The sequence below is a fragment of the Hyperolius riggenbachi genome, chromosome 8 (genome assembly GCF_040937935.1).
Source record: "Hyperolius riggenbachi isolate aHypRig1 chromosome 8, aHypRig1.pri, whole genome shotgun sequence".
NCBI lineage: Eukaryota > Metazoa > Chordata > Amphibia > Anura > Hyperoliidae > Hyperolius > Hyperolius riggenbachi.
The window spans coordinates 235,114,839-235,138,859 of NC_090653.1; the positions used below are offsets into that span (position 1 = coordinate 235,114,839).

The 24,021-nt window shown below is 42.7% G+C and overlaps 1 protein-coding gene across 2 annotated transcripts in view; it reads left to right on the forward strand.

Annotated features, from left to right (window-relative positions):
* SLC6A8 (solute carrier family 6 member 8) overlaps positions 1–24,021 on the forward strand; it is a 134,740-nt gene that overhangs the window by 779 nt on the left and 109,940 nt on the right. The window contains exon 1 of one of the 2 annotated variants that reach the window (XM_068248351.1): positions 2,939–3,783. The exons of the other annotated variant lie outside the window; for it this stretch is intronic. Within the exon in view, the coding sequence (XP_068104452.1) occupies positions 3,507–3,783 (277 nt within the window). The 5' untranslated portion in view covers positions 2,939–3,506. Of the gene's footprint in view, positions 1–2,938; positions 3,784–24,021 lie in introns of those variants that run through there. 2 annotated transcript variants of the gene reach the window in all.

The following is a 24,021-nucleotide window of genomic DNA, read 5'->3' on the forward strand; positions in this document are numbered from 1 at the left end:
CACAGCATGTGCAGATAGTATACCCCCCAACACAGCAAGTGCAGATGATGAGCGAAAGCAACACTGTTAACAGGTAGTAGTTTATACTACCTAGGCTCAATGCAATGTTTTCTACATCATTTCATGTATACCCCCCCAGCAGTCTGAAGTATGTTGACTCGCCCCTTGACCGGAAAAAGTTTGGGGACCCCTGATTTAGAGAGTTTAGCCTGGCTAATTCCTGCTCATCTGTGACTAATCACAACTGTAAATTGTTCTTTCAGCTGTGTCAGCTGGCTGTCATGGCTGAGAGCTAGTTTGTAAACACTGGAGGTAAACAATATGAAAGCAGGAAGTATGAAAGCAGGAAGTAGAAACACTGCAGATTTATTGCAGCTGTAACAAAGAAATGTTTTTCTTTAAAGCAAACCCAAGCCGAAGCTCGGGTTCAAAATAAATAATTACCCTGCAGAGAGGGAAGCCTCAGGATCCTTCTGAGGCTTCCCTTGGTTGTCCGCAGTACCCTTGTTGCTGAGCCCGGACCCTCTCCTCGTCATGGCCGTACAGCTTCTCTTTCGCATTCATGGTCGCGCACTGTAAGCCTGAGCCCACCTGCGCATGCACAGTAACACGGAACTCATGGCTCGGTGCTACTGCGTATGCGCGGATGGGCTCAGTCGGCTACTGCGCGGCCATGGATGCGGAAGACAAGCTGTGCTGCCCCAATAGGATTAGCGGCACTGCATAATCTTCTGGGGCCGTGCTCAGCGACGGTGGACAACAGACCACTGAGGGAAGCCTCAATAGTATCCTGAGGCTTCCCTTTCTTTAGGTAAGTATCTGATTTTGTACCCGAGCTTCGGGTCAGGTACACTTTAACCACTTCACCACTGAGGGGTTTTACCCCTTGACCACCAGAGCAATTTTCACCTTTCAGCGCTCCTTCCATTCATTCGTCTATAACTTTATTATTACTTATCCCAATGAAATGAACTATATCTTGTTTTTTTCGCCACCAATTAGGCTTTCTTTAGGTGGGACATTATGCCAAGAATTATTTTATTCTAAATGTGTTTTAATGGGGAAATAGGAAAAAATGTGGGAAAAAAATATTATTTTTCAGTTTTTGGCCATTATAGTTTTTAAATAATGCATGCTACTGTAATTAAAACCCATGAAATGTACTAACCCATTTGTCCCGGTTATAAAACCATTTAAATTATGTCCCTATCACAATGTTTGGCGACAATATTTTATTTGGAAATAAAGGTTTTTTGCATCCATCCCTGAATACAAGCCCATAGTTTATAAAGTAACAGTATACCCTCTTGACATAAATATTTAAAAAGTTCAGTCCCTAAGGTAACTATTTATGTTTGTTTTTTTTATTGTATTTTTTTTTTTTTTTAATTACAAAAAAAAAATAAAAATTGGGGAGTGTGGGAGGTAATGAGTTAATTTATTGTGTAAATGTAATGTTTGTATATGTAAAATGCTTTTAGGGTGTAGTTTACTATTTGGCCACAAGATGGCCACAGAGTGTTTGTTTACATGCGACCTGTAAGCGTCCGGAAGGACGCTTACAGGAAGCAGTAGGAGGCTGGGAGACTCACAATGATCTCGCTGTTTCTGAAAGAAGCAGCAGATCATTGCGGGGGCTTAGATCAACGAACGGGAATGGATTTTCCCGTTCATTGATCTCCGGGCGAGCGGGTGGCGGCGTGCACGAGCGGCGGGTGCGCGCGCACGAGCGGCGGGAGCGCGGAAGGTACGGATGTCTCCGTCCCTGGTTTTTTAGGAGGGAAAAAAGGGGCGGAGAAATCCGTACACATGGGGGTAAAGTGGTTAAAGGTGATTATGCTGTTGTGTATCTTTTTGAGCAGCTGGCTGCCTCAGCAGAGCAGCTAATTTGTAAACACTGGTCAACCCTATGTCTGCTTTGATGGTGTCAATCAAAATAAAGGGAATTTCTATACCTTCAGTCTGAGGTCAGACTGTTCCATTACCCTCTCAGAATTGATTGCATGTGACCTTTGGGATTCCTCCTCCCAATTTGTGTACAGTTCTCCCCTCCCCAAGGGTGTCCCCTGTGACATTTATCCAGCAGGTTCTTTGTTTTGCTGGAGTGCGACCCAACCCGTCCTGGAGAAGATTTCCTATCTGTGTGGAGACCTTATTCTCCACTTGCCTGATACTGCGGCTTCCTATCAATGGCTTGATAGGCAGTGGCAGGAGACCAGGGTTCAAATCTTGGCTCTTCCTGTTCAGTAAGCCAGCACCTATTCAGTAAGGAGACCTTGGGCAAGACTCCTTAACACTGCTACTGCCTATAGAGCGCACTCTGGTGGCTGCAGCTCTGGTGCTTTGAGTCCGCCAGGAGAAAAGCATAATATAAAGTACTGTGTCTTGTCTGTCAGCAACCCAGTTTTGTAAGTTGTACTGTATTTGTCTCATTTGTTATCCCATTGCCTGGAAATACTACACTATTTGGTGTTCTCTGTTTCTTTTTTTTTCATCTCGGTCCCTGATTTCCATCACCTGAATTTTATCCGTTGGATACCCTTTTTTGCATGCCGAGCTATGTAGTGGCTGCACCATACTGCACAGCATAATTCCTGGCACTTCCCACTCAGCAAATGCAATGAAAGCAGGATTAGAAAGCAATACATTTCACTGCAGCTGCCTCTATGCTTTATGCCACCAGCGCCCCCTTCACTTTCTGCGTTTTCCACTCCTAGCACTGTACTTCTCAAAATAGTAACCATGTGAGGTCCTCTCTCCTTATGTCACTGACAGCGCTGTGCAATGGCAGAGAGGATTTTACTCAGCTGTCTGAATGGATTGAATAGAGGCAGAGAGGAGGAGGGGGGGGGAGCCAGAGGAGAGGAGGCAGGGACTATAAGCCACCAGAAACATTTGACAGAGGGGACTGGACCTAAGGAGCAGAGCTACAGTGAAGCCAAGCAGGTGATGAAGAAGGAATAAGTATAAGGCAGGGAAGAGGGAGGGCAGACCAGGAGGAGGAGTGCAGCACAGTGACTTCATCCACTCTCTTCTTTTTAAGCCTCGGGGTGCAGAAGTGCACGCTTCACAAATCCCTGCAGCTCCCACTGCGATCCAGCTCATAACGGACTGAATTACACTGCAGTTTTGGCCATCTTCAGGGGGGCTTTGGTATCACACTAATCCCCCTAAATTTCCTTCCTCTTCGACAACCACCGCTGTAACCCATGAGATTCTTTCGGCTTACCTTTAAGTGCTTTGTGGACGGTTTCTGACTCCCCCCCACCTCTCCCCCCACCCTTCTCATTTTCCCTTATTTTTGGATTGTTTTCTCTTTACCCAATTGCCAAACCGGTTAATTTTTTAAAATTCATTCTGATACTTACGTTGTTTTCTTTAAAAGTATTATTTATACGTTAAGAGGCTTCTCCGGGCCAGAAGCAGGTGCTAGCGGAAGGGTAGGGGGTCAGGGGGGCGCGCCGGTCCTTTCTGAAGAGGGTCAAATAGCGGTAGTGGCTCATACGATGGAAAAGAGGAGATTGTCCTTGGAGAATGGCAGCTACAAAGTGAACTTGGAGGAGAAGAATGGGCAGCTCATACCGAGCGGGAATGGACACACAGATCTGTGCCGTAATGGATCCATCAAAGGGGGCATTATGTACCCCCAAGAATTCCGGACGCAGGTCCCGGAGAGAGAGACGTGGACACGGCAGATGGATTTTATCATGTCGTGCGTGGGCTTTGCTGTAGGACTTGGAAACGTGTGGAGGTTCCCCTACCTGTGCTACAAGAATGGAGGAGGTGGGTGTGTGTGTGTGGCTGTGATCTACTCGTAAGATTAAAAAAAACGAAACACTTTAAACTTTGCAAAGGGCAGTCCATCTGAGGACGTGTGTTGGAGCCCGCCCAAATTCCGAAGTAATTTAACTGTCTGTGTTTACAGTTCTTTACAACTTCTTCTTTTAGTCTATACGCAGGTTCTGCAAGATCCTTTTTTTAAACATTTTTACCAACATCGTTCATTCACGCATTTACCACACATCTACTCTGTCTATCTACCGAACACAGCTAAGAGATAAAACATTAGTAGAATAGAAAAGAGTCTCATACTGTTTTCCAGCAGAGGAAGAGTTAAAAATACTTCAGTTGTTATCTATGCAAAAGAGCTTCTCTGAACTATTCAACCTAATGGGAAATACATGACTGTTTTCTGAAGAAATTGAGAGGCAGATTGAGATAACTTTATTCTGCAGGAAAGTTTAAAGGGTCATCATTTTTGCTTTCTTTTATAGCTTAAAAGACAGTATGGTTTTAAAACTGCCACTGTGACAGTATGATGCAGTGTTATATATATATATATATATATATATATATATATATATATATATATATATATATATATATATAAAAACTATATAACTGAAAATAAAAATATGATACTCTGTTCTTTGCTACTAATGTTCTATTTCTTATCTGTACTACACATACAATTTATTATGTCATAACGGTTTTTTCGCTTCGGGTTTGCTTTAAGGCTCAACACACACCATACAATCTTGGTTGTTCAATCTTACCACTTTCATGTAGTATAAGAGCTTATCCAATGAATCATTCAAGGTATTTTTAATTTGATGGCCCTTATACTACATAAATTTGGTAAATCTGTACAACCAAGATTGTATGGTGTGTGTTTAGCATAAGACTGATACACACATGCAATTTTGAATAGACGATGACTGACCAATTTTAGCACTTTCATGTAGCATGAGGGCTGGCAGATTTTCAATGCTATAAATAGATTGTGTAGGTAAGCTCTTGTACTATGTGGAATTGGTAAAATTGGCCAGTAATTGGTCATTCAAAATTGAATGTGTGTACACAACCTTACTTTTATTATTGTGTATTTATATAGCGCTGAATCATGTCACTAACTGTCCCTTCGAGTTCACAATCTAATCCGTACCATGATTTTATATTCTTATTGTAGTGTAAACCCTGGTACACACTTTCAGTTATAATTGGCCATCACTGACCAATTTCATTACCTCCATGTAGTATGAGGTTCAACAACTATTGAATACTGTGAGCAGATTGTGCAAGTAATACCCTCATACTACGTGGATGGCCACTGATTGGCCAGTCATAATTATGAGAGTGTTTCCTGGGCTTAAGACCATTTATGGGGGTTACCAATTTGCCTGTCTCTATGTTTTGGGGATGTGGGAGGAAACAGGATTACCTGGAGGAAACCCATGCGAACACGGGAAGAAACTACAAACTCTATGCAGATAGTGTCTTAAGCCTAGGTTTGAACGGGAGACCCTAGCGCTGCAAGGCGAGAGTGCAATCCACTACTATCCACCACTGTGCCATCTAGCACTAAAAAGGCGCAATAAAATACACAAAGGGAAAAAATAGATAGATAAAACTGTGTTTAAAACAGCAAAAATAATAAAGGGAAAGGTAGCTTACCTCAATAACGACACATTCATATGAAGTTTAATAAGCACAGGCAACGCGTTTCGCGTTTATGCCCACTTCCTCAGGCCATTTACAGTGCCTAAAAACATCAATTTAAAAGGAGCTCAGTACTTGAGTACAGAGATACATATATATCCGAAAATCCATAAATACTTAAAGGGAACCAGAGATGATCTAAACAAAAGCTATTATACATACCTGGGGCTTCCTCCAGCCCCATATGCGCTGATCAATCCCACGCCGCCATCCACCGCTGCCCGCATCTATGAGAACCGGCTCCCGTCACTGACGTCATTGGAGCCGGACTACGCAGGAGAAGTGTGCCCTCTACATATCTCTCCATATTCTACTGCAGAGAGATGCAAAGAGCGCACCTCTGCTACGCTTAGACTGGCTCCGACTGGCGGCAGAGCGGGGTGCTCGGTTCTCGTAGCTGCGGGCAGCGCTGGATAGTGGCGTGGGATCGATCAGCGCGTATGGGGCTGGAGGAAGCCCCAGGTATGTATAACAGCTTTTGTTTAGATCCTCTCTGGTTCTCTTTAAGTGTATTAAAGGACATCCGAGGTGAAAATAAACTGATGAAAAAAAATGGTATCTATCTTCCTTCTCTTAAAAATGACTTTTTAGATACCCCACAGTTTTATTTTATATTTAAATTTAGTTTTTAAGTTTTTTACTGTTTCATTGTCTCTACTCAATGACACCTTCATTAAGTATGCCAGAGCTAAAATCTATGAATTATTGACCCTTTTTATCTCTTTTCTGCTCTCAGAAGCCATTTACTGACAGGAAAGTATTTTATGGCTGTAATTACTTATCAGTGAGTGTTATGCTATACTGTAGTCTGACCCAGTCTGATCCGGTGCCGACCCGGACAGAAACCATCACTGGCATACCTGATGTTTAACTCTTTCAGGCAGAGAAAGAAAAAAATGAACATAGTTATTTGTGTGCTAGGCACTGTACATACCCGTGTCTATCTCATCATGTCACCTGTCACCTTGGTTGAATTCTGCTTTGCAAACAAACATTATTATTATCATTATTGATTTATAAAGCGCCAACATATTCCGTGGCGCTGTACAAAGTATGAAACAAACATGGGGTACATAATAATACAGACAATGGTGTACACCAATATACAAGATACGTAATTAGTGGCAAAATACAAAGAATGATACAAAATATAGAATTGGTAATGACAGTGATAAAAGTAACATTACTTTGTACAGCACCACGGAATATGTTGGCGCTTTATAAATCAATAATAATAATAACATGATGAATAAAATGTATAATGATTTGCAAGACACAAAACGGGGAGAGAGCCCTGTCCTTGCGAGCTTACAATCTAAAGGGAATGGGGGGAAACAAGAGGAGGGGTAGTATACGATAAAATATAAAGGCAGTGTGTTTTAGGATACCTAGTAGGAGTGCAATTTGGTCTTAGGACAAAGGGAAGTGGCCAAAGGTAGCGCATATGCTTGTCGGATCAAATGTGTTTTTAGAGAGCGTTTAAAGGTAACAAAGGTTGGCGAGTGACGGATGTGTTGTGGGAGGGCATTCCAGAGGAGGGGTGAAGCACGTGGGAAATCTTGTAAACGTGAATGCGAGGAGGTAATTCTAGAGGAGGACAACAGAAGATCATGTGCTGATCTGAGATTGCGATTGGGTTGGTATCTGGAAATTAGTGAGGATATGTACCGGGGAGAGAGATGGTGGAGAGCTTTGTAGGTTAGTGTTAGGAGTTTGAACTGCAAACATTCTGCACATTGTATGCTGTTTGGTATTGAGCCAATCAAATGCGCTTGCAGTCGCTTTCAATATTTTCGTTTCCAGCAGCTTGACCTGCATCATATCAGAAAGGTTATTACATTACAGGGATAGCCTGAATATATTACTAAAAAAAAGTTCCCACAGAAGGCCCTGCACACGACTGCAGTCACACAGCCGCTAGTTTACGCATGTTTTCGCATCACTTACTATGATCTGACATCACTCAGGTGAAGTTTACAGACCTGTGCCACCCAACAGCAGACAGTTGTATGTTCTCCAGAGTGTTCCATGGCTCACCAATCGCAGTAAATGAACCCTGTTGTATTATTACACCTTCTCCTGTCCTTACCCGTGGCTATGATCCATATCTTCCCAACATATTTCCCATATCTGTGCTGCCAGTCCATAAATTTAACAGCCGCGTGACTTATCTTCACATCTCACTAGATAACCAACATGCCCCGTCCTCACTTAAAGGGAACCTGAAGTGAGTTAAATATGGAAAATGCCATCATTGATTCCATTTTGAAAATGGGACATCCCTATCAGCTCTTTTATCCCTTTACTAACAATACTTTCCGAATCGCTGACCCAGAATTAGTATGCTAATTAGGTGTGCTGGTTCTGAATCCACTGGCTGCATTGCTCTTTCCAGGTGTGACTTCAACACCACGGAAGCCAAAACATGGCTGGGACAGCCAGGCACCTGACAGCATGAGGTAAAGGTGGCAGCCTCCTTATTCCTCTTGCGTCAGGCACGCTTTAGGTACTTTCATCGCACAGGGCCCGGAGAACTTGCGTGATCAAGGGCCTCAATTCACTAAGCTTATCGCCTGTCTTTAATAACGTTTCTAGAGTTATCACCATGGTGATAAGGCATGTAATATTCAGGAAACATTTACCTCAGGCAAACCTAACGTTAACTCTTCTGTCTTTAAGTTAACTCTTCAATCCTTAAAATAACTCCTGAATTCTAAAGTTAAAGACAGGCTGTTAATTAACTGCGTGGGAAAATAACTAGGGGGTAACCTAACTACAGAGGGGGTAATCTAACTACAGAGGAGGTAACTTAACTTCTGAGGAGGTAATCTTAAGGAATGAAGAGATAGGATAACTCTCTCACTATGTGGTGGCAAGTTTACTCTTGCCTTATTATCTCCAGCATGATCTTAGTGAATTGAGGACATTTCTGATATCTGTTTTAGCTGTATGTTTGTGCCGTTGATTGGCCCTGTCCATTCCTGATTTATGTTTGTTCTTTTTTTATGTGGAGTAAATGTTGTTGATTAGTTTTGTATCGGCACTGAAATCTGTTTTTTTTAATACTGTCATTAAGTTACATTAGTTATGTTAATTAGAATAGATAGGTAATATAATCTCTTACCCACACTGTTTTAAAAGAACAGGCAAAGGTTTGTGATTTCATGGGGGCAGCCATCTTTTTGGTTGAAAGGAGGTGACAGGGAGCATGAGACACAGTTCCAACTGTCCTGTGTGCTGAGCACCTCTCCCAGTTGCTAGGCAACGTGAATAACAACATAGGAAATCCCATCATGCTCTGCACAGCATCAGGGAAAAAAAGCCCAGGCTTTTTTTCTTTGATGGGTGGAGCATAGCTGAAATGCAGCTAAAAATGATGCTTTGGTAAGAAAAACAAAGCTCAGATGCTGTGAAACTGTTAAAGAAACACCAAGCCTTTTCTGTTCTGCTGAGTAGATTTTTAGTCCGGAGGTTCACTTTAACTTGTACTTGGTCTCATGAACGTGATTATGTTTCAGTGAATATAGTTTTTGCGCTGGGGCAGATACCTTTCCGCATGTGACACAGGCAAGCTGCCACTGAATGGCCTATAATTATGTGTTGAAGGACAACAAACAAGGCGGAGTTCAAGGACACAAGAAACACGTAGTAGCTATTAAGATGAATCTTAAACTACATACACACGCTACATTTTTGTTGCTTGAAATTGTTCATGATTGGCTCAGGTGACAGTCTAAAGTGAATATAGGTGTCCTTTAACAATGACATCCCCCTCCTCAGTGAGGGCTGGTTCATGCTGGGCGCTTTTGCAGCGCTTTGTTGATCGCCGGCGATCAGCAAAGCGCCGCAGCTAATGTATCCCTATGGATACATTTTCACTGCAGCGTTGCTATTGGGATCAATTTTGGATTGGAGATGGCAAGTTAGACTCAGGAATGTTGTCTTTTATTTTGCTGAAAAAATGGTCCTTTTGGTGATTGCCAGGCAAGCTGTGAGTTTATTGGAGGTAGGCCAGCACTTATGGTGCCCATATACTTATCAAAGTTTCCCATCAATATCTGATGAATTCGATCACTGTGAATCAGTCTATCGTGGCAGACGAAAGACATTGCTTGGTAGGTAGCAGTTCGGGAGTGCAGGGGTATCAGTGTTTGGTTATGGGACAGCCGACGTGCAGCGTTAGCAGAACTTACACTCACCTATTCGCCTAGACTACAGGTGCTCCGTGTTGCGGACCGTTTTCTTTGATTTAACCTGAGGAAACGGAAAGAGACCCCTGAAACGCATTGTATTTAAAGTGTTCCATTATTACTATTAGTATTATTATTTATTGTATTTATAAAGTGCCAATATATTACGCAGCGCTGGACAATAAAGGATACATGGATACATACATTGTAAACAAGGGGTGACAGACAGAGAGGTAGAAAACAGTTTTACAACATAGCACAAGGTTATACATGCAAACAGGGTATAAAATGCGTTTTACAGAAACCCAGCAAATCAAGTTTAAGTTAGGGGTAGCAAGATTAAGAGGGACACACTTGGACCCTGCCAAAGGCTTACAATCTAATTGGAAAAACGTGTTTACTTCAAGGAAGTTGTATGTCTTCCCGCAGGTATAAGGCCTGGTTCACACATAAATCTTCACATTGCGGTCCCAGTCCTGTCAGTTCTGCATTCGTTTTGTATCAGTTGTACCTGACTGAACGTAAATGTAAACCTTTTAAGTGTGAACACAGCCACAGAAACACATGCAAAACGGACAAGACTGGACCAGAAGTGTTCAGATTTATGTGTGAACACATCTATAAAAACACATTCAAAACTGATGCCAACTGTCAAAACTGAGGACAGGACTGGACACCTTTTTATGTGTGAACCAAGCCTAGAAAATCCTTTTATGCTATAGACATCTACCATCATTTTAGGGGCTCCTCTTCCCTCTCACTTTAAACACATAACAGGGTACCTCATGAGATGGTACGACTCCAAAAGACGTAAGCTGTGTCTACACTGATGGGTGACCTGAGGCTATGCTAGGCTTGGTCATGTGTGATGAGGGAATGTTCTATTTCAGGTCAGCCTAAGTGTTCTTGTCACTACTTTGTACAAAGGGCTCCCTGCAGATACACGTGTCCCCGTATTAGCTACCACAACACTGTGACTGACTGCATGAACTAGATAAGGCAACTGTCGCAGTGTTTGCATCTTATCTTGTTTGTTATCTTCACCTTATTGTGACAGACTATATAAGAGGCAATCACTATGCTTACTAAATGTCCACAGAACTCAGAAAATAAGCCTCCCACACACACTAGAGGGAACTTGGCTGAGGTGGCTGTTCAGGCCTGCCTTGGCCGAGAATCAGGCATATGTACAGATGTCCTGTGACATTGCTTACTAAACAAGAACCATGAACAAGCGCATTGTTTTACTCTGCCCACTGGAAACTGCTGGCTTGTGTTTGCTCTCTGAAAAATCTCGCGTAGTAGCACCACACAGCAATCTGCTTTCTGAGATCTCTTCAGTTTCTGAGACACCAAAGAATTACCATAATCATTTGATATATGGTACCTTAAAGGGGTACCTTAAAGGTGCATACACACATTCAATATTGATTGGCCAATGATTGGCCAATTTTATCACTCTTATGTAGTATGAGGGCTAACCAGTGGCGTACCTTGGCCATTTGACATGCGGTGCTGAGTGTTAAATGAAAACTGCTGGCAACCCATCCCCCCTCCCTCAGAGTGAGTGCGGCGTGCTAAGCGCGCCACGTCACTGCTCCGGTTAGGTGTGTGTGTGGGGGGGGGGAGGTGCTCTGCATTAGTGATTGAAGGACCCTTACCCTCACCTATTCCTTAGACTCTGCCCGCAGCCCACCTTCACCTAACACTCAGTTTACTGTATTACGAGTGGAAGCAAGCCGTGCCGTTATCTCGCCCACTCCACTGCTGGAGTCCACCGATGCATCCTCCTGTCACTGCTCTGCTCTCCCCGGTACCCGGCATGCCTTCCTGCATCCCGTGATTACACACCTGCAGGAAGAGATGCCAACACTAGGGGGATAGCTGAGCGGTGACAGGAGGTCGCACTTTACCGGACTCTGGTGAGTTCATGGCACGGCTTGCTTCTGCTCGCAATACTCTGCATTCAGGCGGCTGCAGGAGGTCTCTAGTGTCACCCACTGCCATGGTGCGGTCTGCTCCTGTGCCACCCCCTTAGTCCGCCACTGGAGATTTTGAATACTATGATCAGAGTGTATACCAGGCTTTGGCATTTTATGAATCATCCTTACATCCTCAGGCCATATCAATGTGCCATTGCTATACGTAATAATAATGTGTGAGCATCCTCTGATGTTGGACCTTAAAGAGAAACCGTGGCCAAGAATTAAACTTCATCCCAATCAGTAGCCCCTTTCCCACGAGAAATGTATTCCTTTTCACAAACGGATCATCAGGGGGCTCTGTATGGCTGAAACCCCTCCCACATCCCAATCAGTAGCCCCTTTCCCACGAGAAATGTATTCCTTTTCACAAACGGATCATCAGGGGGCTCTGTATGGCTGAAACCCCTCCCACAGGAAACTGTGAGGACCAAAGTTTTTCTTTGTTAAATAAGATTAAAAATGATCTCCTAGGAGAAAAAAAAGTTAATTGCAAATGGGCCATTAATGTGTTTTGAGAGTCTTAATTTGGTCAATAACAATGCTATGGATTGGAGATGGCAAACTGTGAGGACCATTGTCCTGGCAGTTTCCTGTCTGTGAACCTCGTTGCATTGTGGGAAATAGCTGTTTACAGCTGTTTCCAACTGCCAAAAAAGCAAGCAGCAGCTACTTTCACTGACATCACCAGCCAGCAGTAAAAATGTCACCATGTGATAAATGTCAAAATGTAAATCAGGGAGAGGAAAGATTTTACAATGGGCAACTAAATCATTTATCCATAATTATTGTAAAAATGAAGCGCTTTATTACATTATTTTCATTGGAGTTCCTCTTTAAGCGGGCTGTTAAATCAGGCCAGCAGAGGGAGGTCCAGGAGCGGGGGACCATGACTGAAATGCATGCTCGCCAAAACTTTTATGGGTGATATCTTTGTAACTATATATTGCTTTAGAACTTTAAACATTGCTACTGTTGTTCAGACTTAGTTGCATACCGGTATGTTTTTTATTAACTTTAAGTTGTGCTTTAATTAAGCTGCACGCTTTCCTTCTGGAATAATCCACCCATTGCTAGGCTATTTATAATGTGGGAAAAGCTATTTTTACTGCCTATATGGCTCCTCATTGACTTCACTGCCCTGAAGGTGATGATGTTACTGTAACTCAATAGGCTCTTCTGTTGTATCCTAATAAAAAATGTAAATGTTCTGCTGGTCTAATATCTTTGTGAAGAAGTCTTCATACCACAATTGCTCTCATATCGGGGACTGCTTGTGACGAAGATGTGATGTGTTATCAGATCTCTGCTTTTCTGATCTCTATTTTTAAAAGTATGATCACCTGTTTTATAACTCCATCTTTATGAAATGGGGCAATAACATTTTGTTCACTGGTCCAATTCACTTACATTGGCTATCTGGGGCTTTAAAGAGAACCCGAGGCGGGGTTCTATGACTGCAATCCACATACAGAGGCTGGGTCTGTCTATACAGCCCAGCCTCTGTTGCTATTTCAAACCCCCCTAACCTCCCCCTGCGCTCTGTAATCAAAAATAAATCACAGCCGCACTGCTGACACACAGCTTGTCAGAGCGGGCTGTGTTTACATCAGTAATGTCACTCTGCCGCTCCCCCTGCTTCCTGCAGAGCTCTGGTCCCCGCCCGCGTCCCTTCCCTCGCCGCTGATTGGAGAGAAGGGACGCAGGCGGGGACCAGAGCTATGCAGGAGGCGGTGGGGGTGGGGGGGGGCGCGGCAGAGTGACACTACTAATGTAAACACAGCCCGCACAGCGCGGCTGTGATTTATGTCTGAATACAGAGCGCAGGGGGAAGTTAGGGGGGTTTGAAATAGCAACAGAGGCTGGGCTGTAAAAACACACCCAGTCTCTGTATGTGGATTGCAGTCCTAGAACCGTGCTTCGGGTTCTCTTTAAGCACTTTAATGCAGTACCAGGTCATTAGCTATGATTGTTACCTCTCAGTAATAATATTAGCATTAAGCACCTCTTTGATGTTCATTGTGGCCACTTACTGCTCCCCCTTAAAGTGAACCCCAAAGTGAAAATAAAAAGATGAGGTAAACAATTGCATCCGTCCTCCTACTCCTAAAAATGAAATTTTTTTAGACATCCCATGGTTGTATCTTATATTTAAACATTTAAAAAGTAGATTGCCATTGAGCAAAGACAAAAAAAATTCAATCTATTAAGTTCAAATACATGAACTACGGACCTATTTATATCTCTCCCTGCACTCCGAAGTTGTATTCTGCCAGTAAAACTTTGATGGCTGTAATTTGCTTATCAGTGAGGCTTACAATATTCCCAACAAGGTACCGACAAGACAGAAGCTGTTACTTGCATGCCTGAAAATTAACTCTCTCAGGCTGCAAAATAAAAAAAGAAAAACAGCCTGGCTGTTAATGTTTTGCACTGTACATACATGTGTGTCTCAGCATGTCATGTCGCCTCAGATACACTTTAAATTGAGGATCTGCACTGAAAAGTAACAGACGGGTTGTTTGTAGAAAAACCGCCGCCTATATTCACTCATCTCCATGGCTGCTACAGTTGAAAACGAGCAATGCTCCTTGGAGATCCACAAAGTGACTGGTTGATCGTCACTATATATATATATATGTATATATATATATATATATATATATCTCGATCATGGATTTATCAGGCTGATGTTTGCTGAAAATTCTGAAATATAAACATGGCGACCAAGCAGAAAATTGGTGATCTTTTCAGCTGATTGCTATTACAAATATGGCTGACTAAAAAATGCCATTATTTCTGCACAAATCATCGCCATCTTGTCTCACTCTGTACCTCATGTGTCGCATTGTATTTTGGTACTCTCTCTATCAGGGCTGAGGACTCGGTACAAAAATCATCCAACTTCAACTCCCAACTCCTCAATTTATGAAACCACCGACTCCAACCCAAAATACTCTGACTCTACTCCACATCCCTTGCAGGACTATGGAGTGGGTACAAAAATCATCCGACTCCAACTCTTCCATTTGTGAAACCATGAACTCCGGGTACCCAAAAAGTGCTCCATAACATTGCTCTCTATATGGTAATGTTTGTCTGCATAAGAAGAAACGTTATTATCCATCCCTGTTGGTATCAGAGATTGGCAAGTGGGCATGCGGTATAACTGATCTTTTTAGTCTTATAGTCATAAGATTTGTTAATTGTAACCTATTTCTGACTTTCTGAATGTTTTATGCATTCAGGGCCAGTTTACACCATGCTTGTTGCAGTGCTGTGAGTTGTGTTTAAACACGGTGCCCAATGTATAGCGCAGAACGCACTTATACAGGCCCAGTGTTAAATTGGCAGGTTTACACTTCCACCGTTTTAACGTACTGCTGCGGGTATTTTAAGCATGCAGCACATTCTGTTGCTATTCGATTCAAATGAATGACATCTTTGTATCAAAATTCTATGCGCAAAACAGGCATGGTTTAAACTGGCCCTTTGGGCGGCTGATTCAGTATGGCTCTATGGTGCTGTTTCATTTAAGTGGAAGCTATTTTGGGAAGGGCATGCCTCTCCTTCTGTCATTTACGTTTGATTGTCTCAAGTTTCTAAACTACACTTCTCTTATTTACTTATTTCATGTACTGTGCTGTGTGCGGTAATCTGGTGGTGTTTTTTTTTTTTACGTAAATAGAAATGATGATAACAATGCTGATGCTTTAAATGAAAAGAAGCATAAGGTATAGGTTTTTATAGGGGAGGGAAATGGCAGTGAGTGTTCAAACGTCATTATCAATGTAGATTATGTAAGAAGTCTAAAGTAAGGATCTTATGAAAATGCATACATAGTATTGCCTCTAGGCTTGCTCCAGGTTATTCTTTAATATTGCCTCTAGGCTTGCTCCAGGTCCTTCTTTAATACAGTAGAATCTTTAAAACTTTATAGTAAACCTAGTCCACAGGTCCCGATCATGCACCTTTATGAATATACCATGTGTGTGATCAATTCTTATATAGTGAACTACTTGGCCATGTCCCTTAAAGTTTACTATAAGTGGATTTACTATATAACCTCTAGAGGCTTGCTACATTTTCTTATTTAAATTTGCCTCTAGGCTTGCTATATGTCCTTCTTTAATATTGCCTCTAGGCTTGCTATATTTTCTTCTTTAATATTGCCTCTAGGCACGCTCCATGCCCTTCTTTACTTTTGCCTCTAGGCTCCCTCTGTGTCCTTCTTTAATATTGCCTCTAGGCTCGCTCCATGTCTTTCTTTAATATTGCCTCTAGGCTCGCTCCATGCCCTTCTTTAAAATTGCCTCTAGGCTCCCTCCATGTCCTTCTTTAATATTGCCTCTAGGCACGCTCCATGTCCTTCTTTAATATTGCCTCTAGGCTCGCTCTGTGTCCTTCTTTAATATTGCCTCTAGGCTCGCTCCATGCCCTTCTTTAATATTGCCTCTAGGCACACTTCATGTCTTTCTTTAATATTGCCTCTAGGCTCACTCCTTGCCCTCCTTTAATATTGCCTCTAGGCTAGCTCTGTGTCCTTCTTTAATATTGCCTCTAGGCTTGCTCCATGTTCCTCTTTACTATTGCCTCTAGGCTAGCTCTGTGTCCTTCTTTAATATTGCCTATAGGTTCGCTCTATGTCCTTCTTTAATATTGCCTCTAGGCTAGCTCTGTGTCCTTCTTTAATATTGCCTCTAGGCTTGCTCCATGTCCTTCTTTAATATTGCCTCTAGGCTAGCTCTGTGTCCTTCTTTAATATTGCCTATAGGTTTGCTCTATGTCCTTTAATATTGCCTCTAGGCTTGCTCTGTGTCCTTCTTTAATATTGCCTCTAGGCTAGCTCTGCGTCCTTATTTAATATTGCCTCTAGGATAGCTCTGTGTCCTTATTTAATATTGCCTCTAGGCTTGCTCCATGCCCTTCTTTAATATTTCCTCTAGGCACGCTTCATGTCTTTCTTTAATATTGCCTCTAGGCTCGCACCTTGCCTTTCTTTAATATTGCCTCTAGGCTAGCTCTGTGTCCTTCTTTAATATTGCCTCTAAGCTTGCTCCATGTTCCTCTTTAATATTGCCTCTAGGCTTGCTCCATGCCCTTCTTTAATATTGCCTCTAGGCTAGCTCTGTGTCCTTCTTTAATATTGCCTCTAGGCTAGCTCCATGTTCCTCTTTAATATTGCCTCTGGGCTCGCTCCTTGCCCCTCTTTAATATTGCCACTAGGCTAGCTCTGTGTCCTTTAATATTGCCACTAGGTTAGCTCTGTGTCCTTCTTTAATATTGCCTCTAGGCACGCTCCATGTTCTTCTTTAATATTGCCACTAGGTTAGCTCTGTGTCCTTTAATATTGCCTCTAGGCACGCTCCATGTCCTTCTTTAATATTGCCTCTAGGCTCGCTCCATGTCCTTCTTTAATATTGCCTCTAGGTTCCCTCCATGTCCTTCTTTAATATTGCCTCTGGGCTCGCTTCATGTCCTTCTTTAATATTGCCTCTAGGCTCCCTCCATGTCCTTCTTTAATATTGCCTCTAGGCACGCTCCATGTCCTTCTTTAATATTGCCTCTAGGCTCGCTCTGTGTCCTTCTTTAATATTGCCTCTAGGCACGCTCCATGTCCTTCTTTAATATTGCCTCTAGGCTTGCTCTGTGTCCTTCTTTAATATTGCCTCTAGGCTCCCTCCATGTCCTTCTTTAAGATTACCTGTAGGCTCGCTCCATGTCCTTCTTTATACCAGGAGGACTGACCTCTATAAAAAGCAGCAGCGTGGTCTGTCGACACTAAGTTAGGCCTGTTTCCATGAGGACTTTGGCCTTCTGTGGTGCAGTGGGTTAAAACAGTCGTCAAACTGAGCAGTCTTCTCCAGTTTCTTGGATTGGGCTTTCTGCTCCCGGATAGGAGGACTCTGTGTTTTATCACCGTGTCCTGCAGTATCCATATCAGCCCAAAGCTGGACCGAGTACAAGAAACAAACAACTGTGCTTGACAGCTTGCCTAAAATTGGGAAGTGGGAGTTGTTGATGGTCCTGCAGTCGAGGTACACACTCCCACTTCCCAATTTTAGGCAAGCTGTCATGCACAGTTGTTTGTTTCTTGTACTCGAGCCGCTACTGGGCCTGCGCTGGATCCCGGAGAGGTAAATAAATCAAGCTTTATTAAGCTTGTCGGAGGAGCCAGCGCTGGATTCCTTGGACCTACAGGGGAGGGGGAAGCCTCATTGGTACCCTGAGGCTTCCCCCTCCTGAGGTAAGTATCCCCCAAAGGGTGTTTTTTTTCTTTACAGATTCTTTTTAAATATTACCTCATTATTTTACAAGAGGCTGCTATAGCTAAAAATCATGCCTCACTATCACATGACATGAAATTCTGAGTTCACGGGAGTACGGGCTGCATATTAAAGCTATGACAAGTTTGGATTTTAGAGCGGAAACCAAATCAGTAATGAAATACACTGCATGATTGTTTGCAGCTTCATTTTAAGATATTTTAAAGAGGAGCTGTCAGCCATACTATCTCAGGGAAAAAAAACAAATATATAAGTAGATAAATACTTGCTCTGCATACATAACATATGTATTGCACTGTCCACATTATGATTCCTGTGAATTTTATAAAGGAAATGTAGAGAATCCTATTCTAGACAGTTTCCATATTTACTGTGGCTATTTTGAAGCCAGTTGTGATGTAATATCTGCCCTTGGTCTCCTCTGCCTGATTTGCCCGCCCTTCCCTCTAGAAAGTGCATTGTTTCAGCCTGAGAAATTTTGGCCAATCAGAGAGGAACAGAGGTGTGGGAGGGAAAGAGGCTTCAGCCAATCAGGCTATCATTTGTTAAAGAGACTCCGTAACAAAAATTGCATCCTGTTTTTTATCATCCTACAAGTTCAAAAAGCTATTCTAATGTGTTCTGGCTTACTGCAGCACTTTCTACTATCACTGTCTCTGTAATAAATCAATGTATCTTTCCCCTGTCAGACTTGTCGGCCTGTGTCTGGAAGGCTGCCAAGTTCTTCAGTGTTGTGGTTCTGCTATGAACTCCCCCTTCCAGACCCCTCTATGCACACTGCCTGTGTGTTATTTAGGATTAGAGCAGCTTCTCTCTTCTCTCTTATCTTTTACAAGCTGGATAAATCGTCCTCTGAGCTGGCTGGGCTTTCACATAGTGAGGAATTACAGACAAGGGCAAAGCTGTTTGCAGGAAGAAACAAGCAGCCTGAAACTTCAGTGCATGAGAACAGGGGGAAAGAAACACACAAATGATCTCTTGAGATTCAAAAGGAAGGCTGTATACAGCCTGCTTGTGTATGGATGTATTTTCTATGTGTGGACATACTGTACATCAACCTACTTCCTGTTTTGGTGGCCATTTTGTTTGTTTATAAACAAACTTTTAAAACTGTTTTTAACCACGTTTAATGCGGCGAGGAGCGGCAAAATTGTGTCAGAGGGTAATAGGAGATGTCCCCTAACGCACTGGTATGTTTACTTTTGTGTGATTTTAACAATACAGATTCTCTTTAAGTCTGAGGGGAAGTAGAGAAGCAAAAAAAGACAACCCAGCATGCCCTGCAACTTCTCTTTTGTTTACCATATTTTCTGTGTACCAAATAAGAGTCATGTAAACTGGGGAATGATAATTTATCAACAAGAAAAGTAATAGTGATTTTAACTTTTGGATTGCCTGATTAGCATCCTTATTACTTGTTTACCAGATAAAAATAAACAATTGATTTTTTATTTTATGCCCGACAGTTACTCTTTAAGCACATTCAAGTATAAGCCCACAAACACTTTTTAAGTATTGTGTTTATTGCATGCGCTCCTCAGCCGAGTGTGCGGCAGAAATGCAAAATGCAACCGAACAGATTTTACCCTTTTGCAGCCACTAGAGCTGCTAGGACTTTAACTAGGTATTTGGGTATTTGTATATTAAGTGACAATGGAATGTGACAGCCATGCACTATGATCATTCAGAACTAATTGCACGCTGCTGTGGATCATATATCCGCTGTTCCTTGTTAATAAGTGACTTTCTGTGTACTTTGCAGTTGCATGCCTTTTATGAAGTCATATGAACCTGCCATTCTATGTTAGATCGCAGGCTATCTTCCAGTCACAGTATAGGATCTATGAGAAGCGCTTTCCTCCTATACTCACGTATACTAGCTTACACATCTAACAGAAGAGTTAATATTTAACCAACTGCGTCTTATAACTTTGCAACTGGCCTGAGATATGAAATAAACAGACACCATTAGTCTTGAGTCACCTTGGGGGACAGCTGTGGGAATTTTTCAGCATTCCGGTTTGGACAGGAGAGGAGTTATACGCTGATGGAAATCAGAGGGGATTTTTTTATTAGTGATGACAGCACAGCTTCGAACAGTCATTATCTTTTGGTCTGTCTCCAATTTAACCCCATGAAGAGGTGGGATTTAGTAAAGGGGGTGGGATTTGGTGAACTGAGGTGGGTCTTAAAGCGGACCTGAACTAAGAACTTCCTTTCTGCTCTAAAAGATACACAACAGTATGATAACCTGCAATGTTTCTCTTCCTGCTTTTGTGGAAGCAGACATAAGGTTAACATCCTGTGTTTACACATTAGTTGCTCTACCGAGGCAGCCAGCTGACACAGCTGAGAGATCAAATTACAGTTGTGATTAGTGAGTCACAGATGAGGGGGAATTAGACAGGCTAAACGGTCTAAATACATACAGGGTGCATTTCTCTATGTTTTCCTTCGGCACTGTGCAAAAGTTCAGGTCCACTGTAAGGAATAGTAAAATTATAACAGAACTATTCAAAATCAGTCTCAAACTTGGCCTCGATCCATAATGCCATTGTCAGATTATTCATTTTGCCTGCTGTGAGGACGTTTGGGAATTGAATAGTTGCCACAAACACTGTACCAATAACAGCAGCCTGTGTACTGTGTGTGCTATACATCTTGGCATTCTGCTGCTCTTCAATGTTCCCTGTACCTCTTCACACATCAAAAGGTGTCCAGTCCTGTCAGTATTTGACAGTTGGCATCAGTTTTGTATGTGTTTCTTTGTGTTCACACATAAAAGATGTCATGTCCGTTTTTGTATCAGTTTTCTGTGTGTGTTCGCACATAAAAGGTGTACAATTCCAATCCAGTCAGGTAAAACTGATAGAAAACTGAAGCTAAACGGACTGCACCAGAAAGATTTATGTGTAAACCAAGCCTTTGTGAAGATCTTAGTAAGGGTTCATGCTCGTTTGCACGCGTTTGGGGCAGTGGGAGTGAGCAACTGTGTTTTTTAAAAGAGATAAAACCCCGGGAGAATCGCCCATGATAATATGGACTAGTCAATAGCCTGTCAGATCAGTAAAATTTTGAATGCCTACTGTAAGCGATAGGAACATGGTAGAAAAGTAATTTTATAGTGGATTGCATATGTATGTGTACACATGTATTTTACAATTTTTCATGATAGTGGTCCAGTGTTCTCCACAGAATTTTTTCCAGCTGGGTGGCATGAAAAAGTAGCCGGGTGGGGCAAGATGAGAGAATGCAGGGCCGGTGCTTCTGTGCGCAACTCTGCTTACAGCAGAGGAGGAGGTGAGGTGATAACAGCCGGGGGCTCACTAAATCTAGCTGGGTGGAGCACCTGGCTAAAAGAGCCTGGGGAGAACACTGGTGGTCCTTTGTGAAAAGGACGATGGTCGGCAGAACATATCTGCCAAGATGGATGTGAGAGACTGAGAGACAAATATTTTTCATGCTATCTTTGGAGGTCTTTTACAAACTATAACAATTATTTTCAGATTGATTGTTAATCCTTCATTTTCCGAAGATTTTTATCTCACATGTGTATGCTTTAAGGTGGACCTAGATCTATCGACTTGGCAGCTGATTGACCATCCGATTCTATATTTATCGAATCTGATGAAAATCTGTGCCGCCAAGAGCATGTCCGATCGGCAATCCGACCAATCTTGGGCCAAAATAGGTTGCATGTATCGATCGGACATGCTGCAAAATGTCCAGCTCTTGTGGTCGATTGGGTGTATGGCCGTGACGATACAGAGCCCCCCCCCCCCCCCCCCCCCCCCGGTTCAGCATACTTTACCTGTCAATGTCCGCCGCTGGGTCCGGGCTCTGTATCCGCATACACATGCCCCACGTTGTTGCCGTGGTAACGTGGGCGCCTGTGTGGGCGCCATGGATTGCAGATGGAGCCAGAGGTGGACATGGTCAGGTAAAGTATACTGCACCGCACACGGGGGATGGGGAGGTACATTTTACACTGTGGGGACAGCACGGGTGGCAGTGAGGTGGCGGATGTGACATCACAAGGACGATTCCCGAGAGATTTCATGCTGAAATCAATCGGTAGTCGGCCTGCGGTGTATGGGCAGCCGGCAAATCTCTCTCTAATCAGATTTGATTGGTAGCTGTATGGGTACCTTTACTCTTTTCGCTTACATCCACCATAGAGATTCATTAGTTATGAGGTCTGAGATTGCTGGAAGACATTGCAAGATTGAAAATTCACTATCCACACGCAGACTGAAACATTGCGATGAAGGAGACAGAAAGGCACGTGCCTCAGTTCACGTCTCTATGATGGTGACAGGTGCTCCTATATGGACACAGTGCAAAGTCCAGGTTACTACAGTTAAGGTTGAAAGCCTCGGTATAATGTGCCATTGTACTGAAACCACCTATCAATCTGTTACTTAGACAGGAGCCCTCCTATAATATTGATAAAGGCAGATTGTGAACAAAAAGCCAGCGTACTGTAAAGCATTTTCTGCAAAGGTGGATGTGTACTCCCTCAAGCACTAGAGGGCAGCATTCATGAAATCATACACAGTAAACAGGTCTGGAACAATGTATTTGAGAGCTCCCTCTAGAGGCAGTAAATAAACTGCCTCAATAAGAGCACTTTGGCAAATGCCTGTATTTAGAGGGCTGCAGTGGTACTTAGCATCTGTTTGAACACCTGGAATTGGGTATCTAGGTCACATCCAACTATTTCTGGGTGTTCTAACAGCTGGAGCCAAGGTGACCAGTCTCTTGTTCTGGTAGCAGGTCTGCCAACACTAGTGCCAGCAGCTGACACAGGGATGCTAGGTCATTCCTTTCTATTTGCACCTGTTTTAGCAGCAAGAACATTAATTATTTTTTCTTACTGACAGCTGCAATGGAACCCTCCAAGCAGAAGAGGGAGCTAAAGACAATCTTGGGTTGTTGCTTTTTAAACAGGACACCACAATCAGTTTGTGAGCAGAGCTATATTTAGACAATTATGAGTCCTAATGTAAATAATACAAGGTCTGCCTCCAGTAGTACTCCTCTAGCACTGTCTCCCTAGTTCTGGGTTCCCAACCCAGTACTGCTACATCCTGGCCTCAGCACTGTTGTATGACCCCCCTCCCACCCCCCATACTATGCTGGTGGCATATACCTAATAACTACCATAGGCCTCAATTCACTAACCTTTATCAAACACTTTATCAAACGTTTGATAATTTACCTCATGAGTAAGATCTAATTTTGAATTCACTAAGGTGTTATAGATTTATTGAACATTTTATCGATAAAACATTCGATAAATTTATAACACCTTACTGAATACAAAATTAGATTTTACTCATGAGGTAAATTATCAAACGTTCGATAAAGTGTTCGATAAAGCTTAGTGAATTGAGGCGTATATGTGTGCTTGTCATAGTGGTAATTATTAACTAACGTACCTCTCACTCCCCTGCTGGTATCGGAAGCATTTCCTATCTTTGCTCTGCTTCACATATTATGTACACCAAAAGTTACAATAGGTAGAGTGCCACCTCCAATCTAAACCTTTGGGAGGAACCACTGATACAGGTCTGAGTGGGTGGAACAGATGACAGTTTAATAATAATTAAGGCCCAGTGCACACCAAAAACCTCTAGCAGATCTGCAAAACGCTAGAGGTTTTTGAAGCAGATTTCAGAGCGATTCTAGGCATGTAAAGAGAGGTTTTCTAAACATGCCTAGTGTTTTTTGCAGCATTTTTGTGTAGCAGATTACACATATTGTTACAGTAAAGCTGTTACTGAACAGCTACTGTAACAAAAACGCCTGGAAAACCGCTCTGATCTAGCGTTTTTCAGAGCGGTTTTCCACTTTCCTATACTTTAACATGGAGGCAGAAATGCCTCAGAAATCTCAAAAATGCAGCAGCCCCCGAGTTTGTGGAAAAAAAACGAGCCGCTCTGGTGTGCACCATCCCATTCACTTTCATTAGCCAAGCGGTTTTCCCACTGCAAGCGTTTTAAAAACCGCTTCAGAACCGCTCTGGTGCGCACCAGCCCTACCACTATATGCAAATAATTA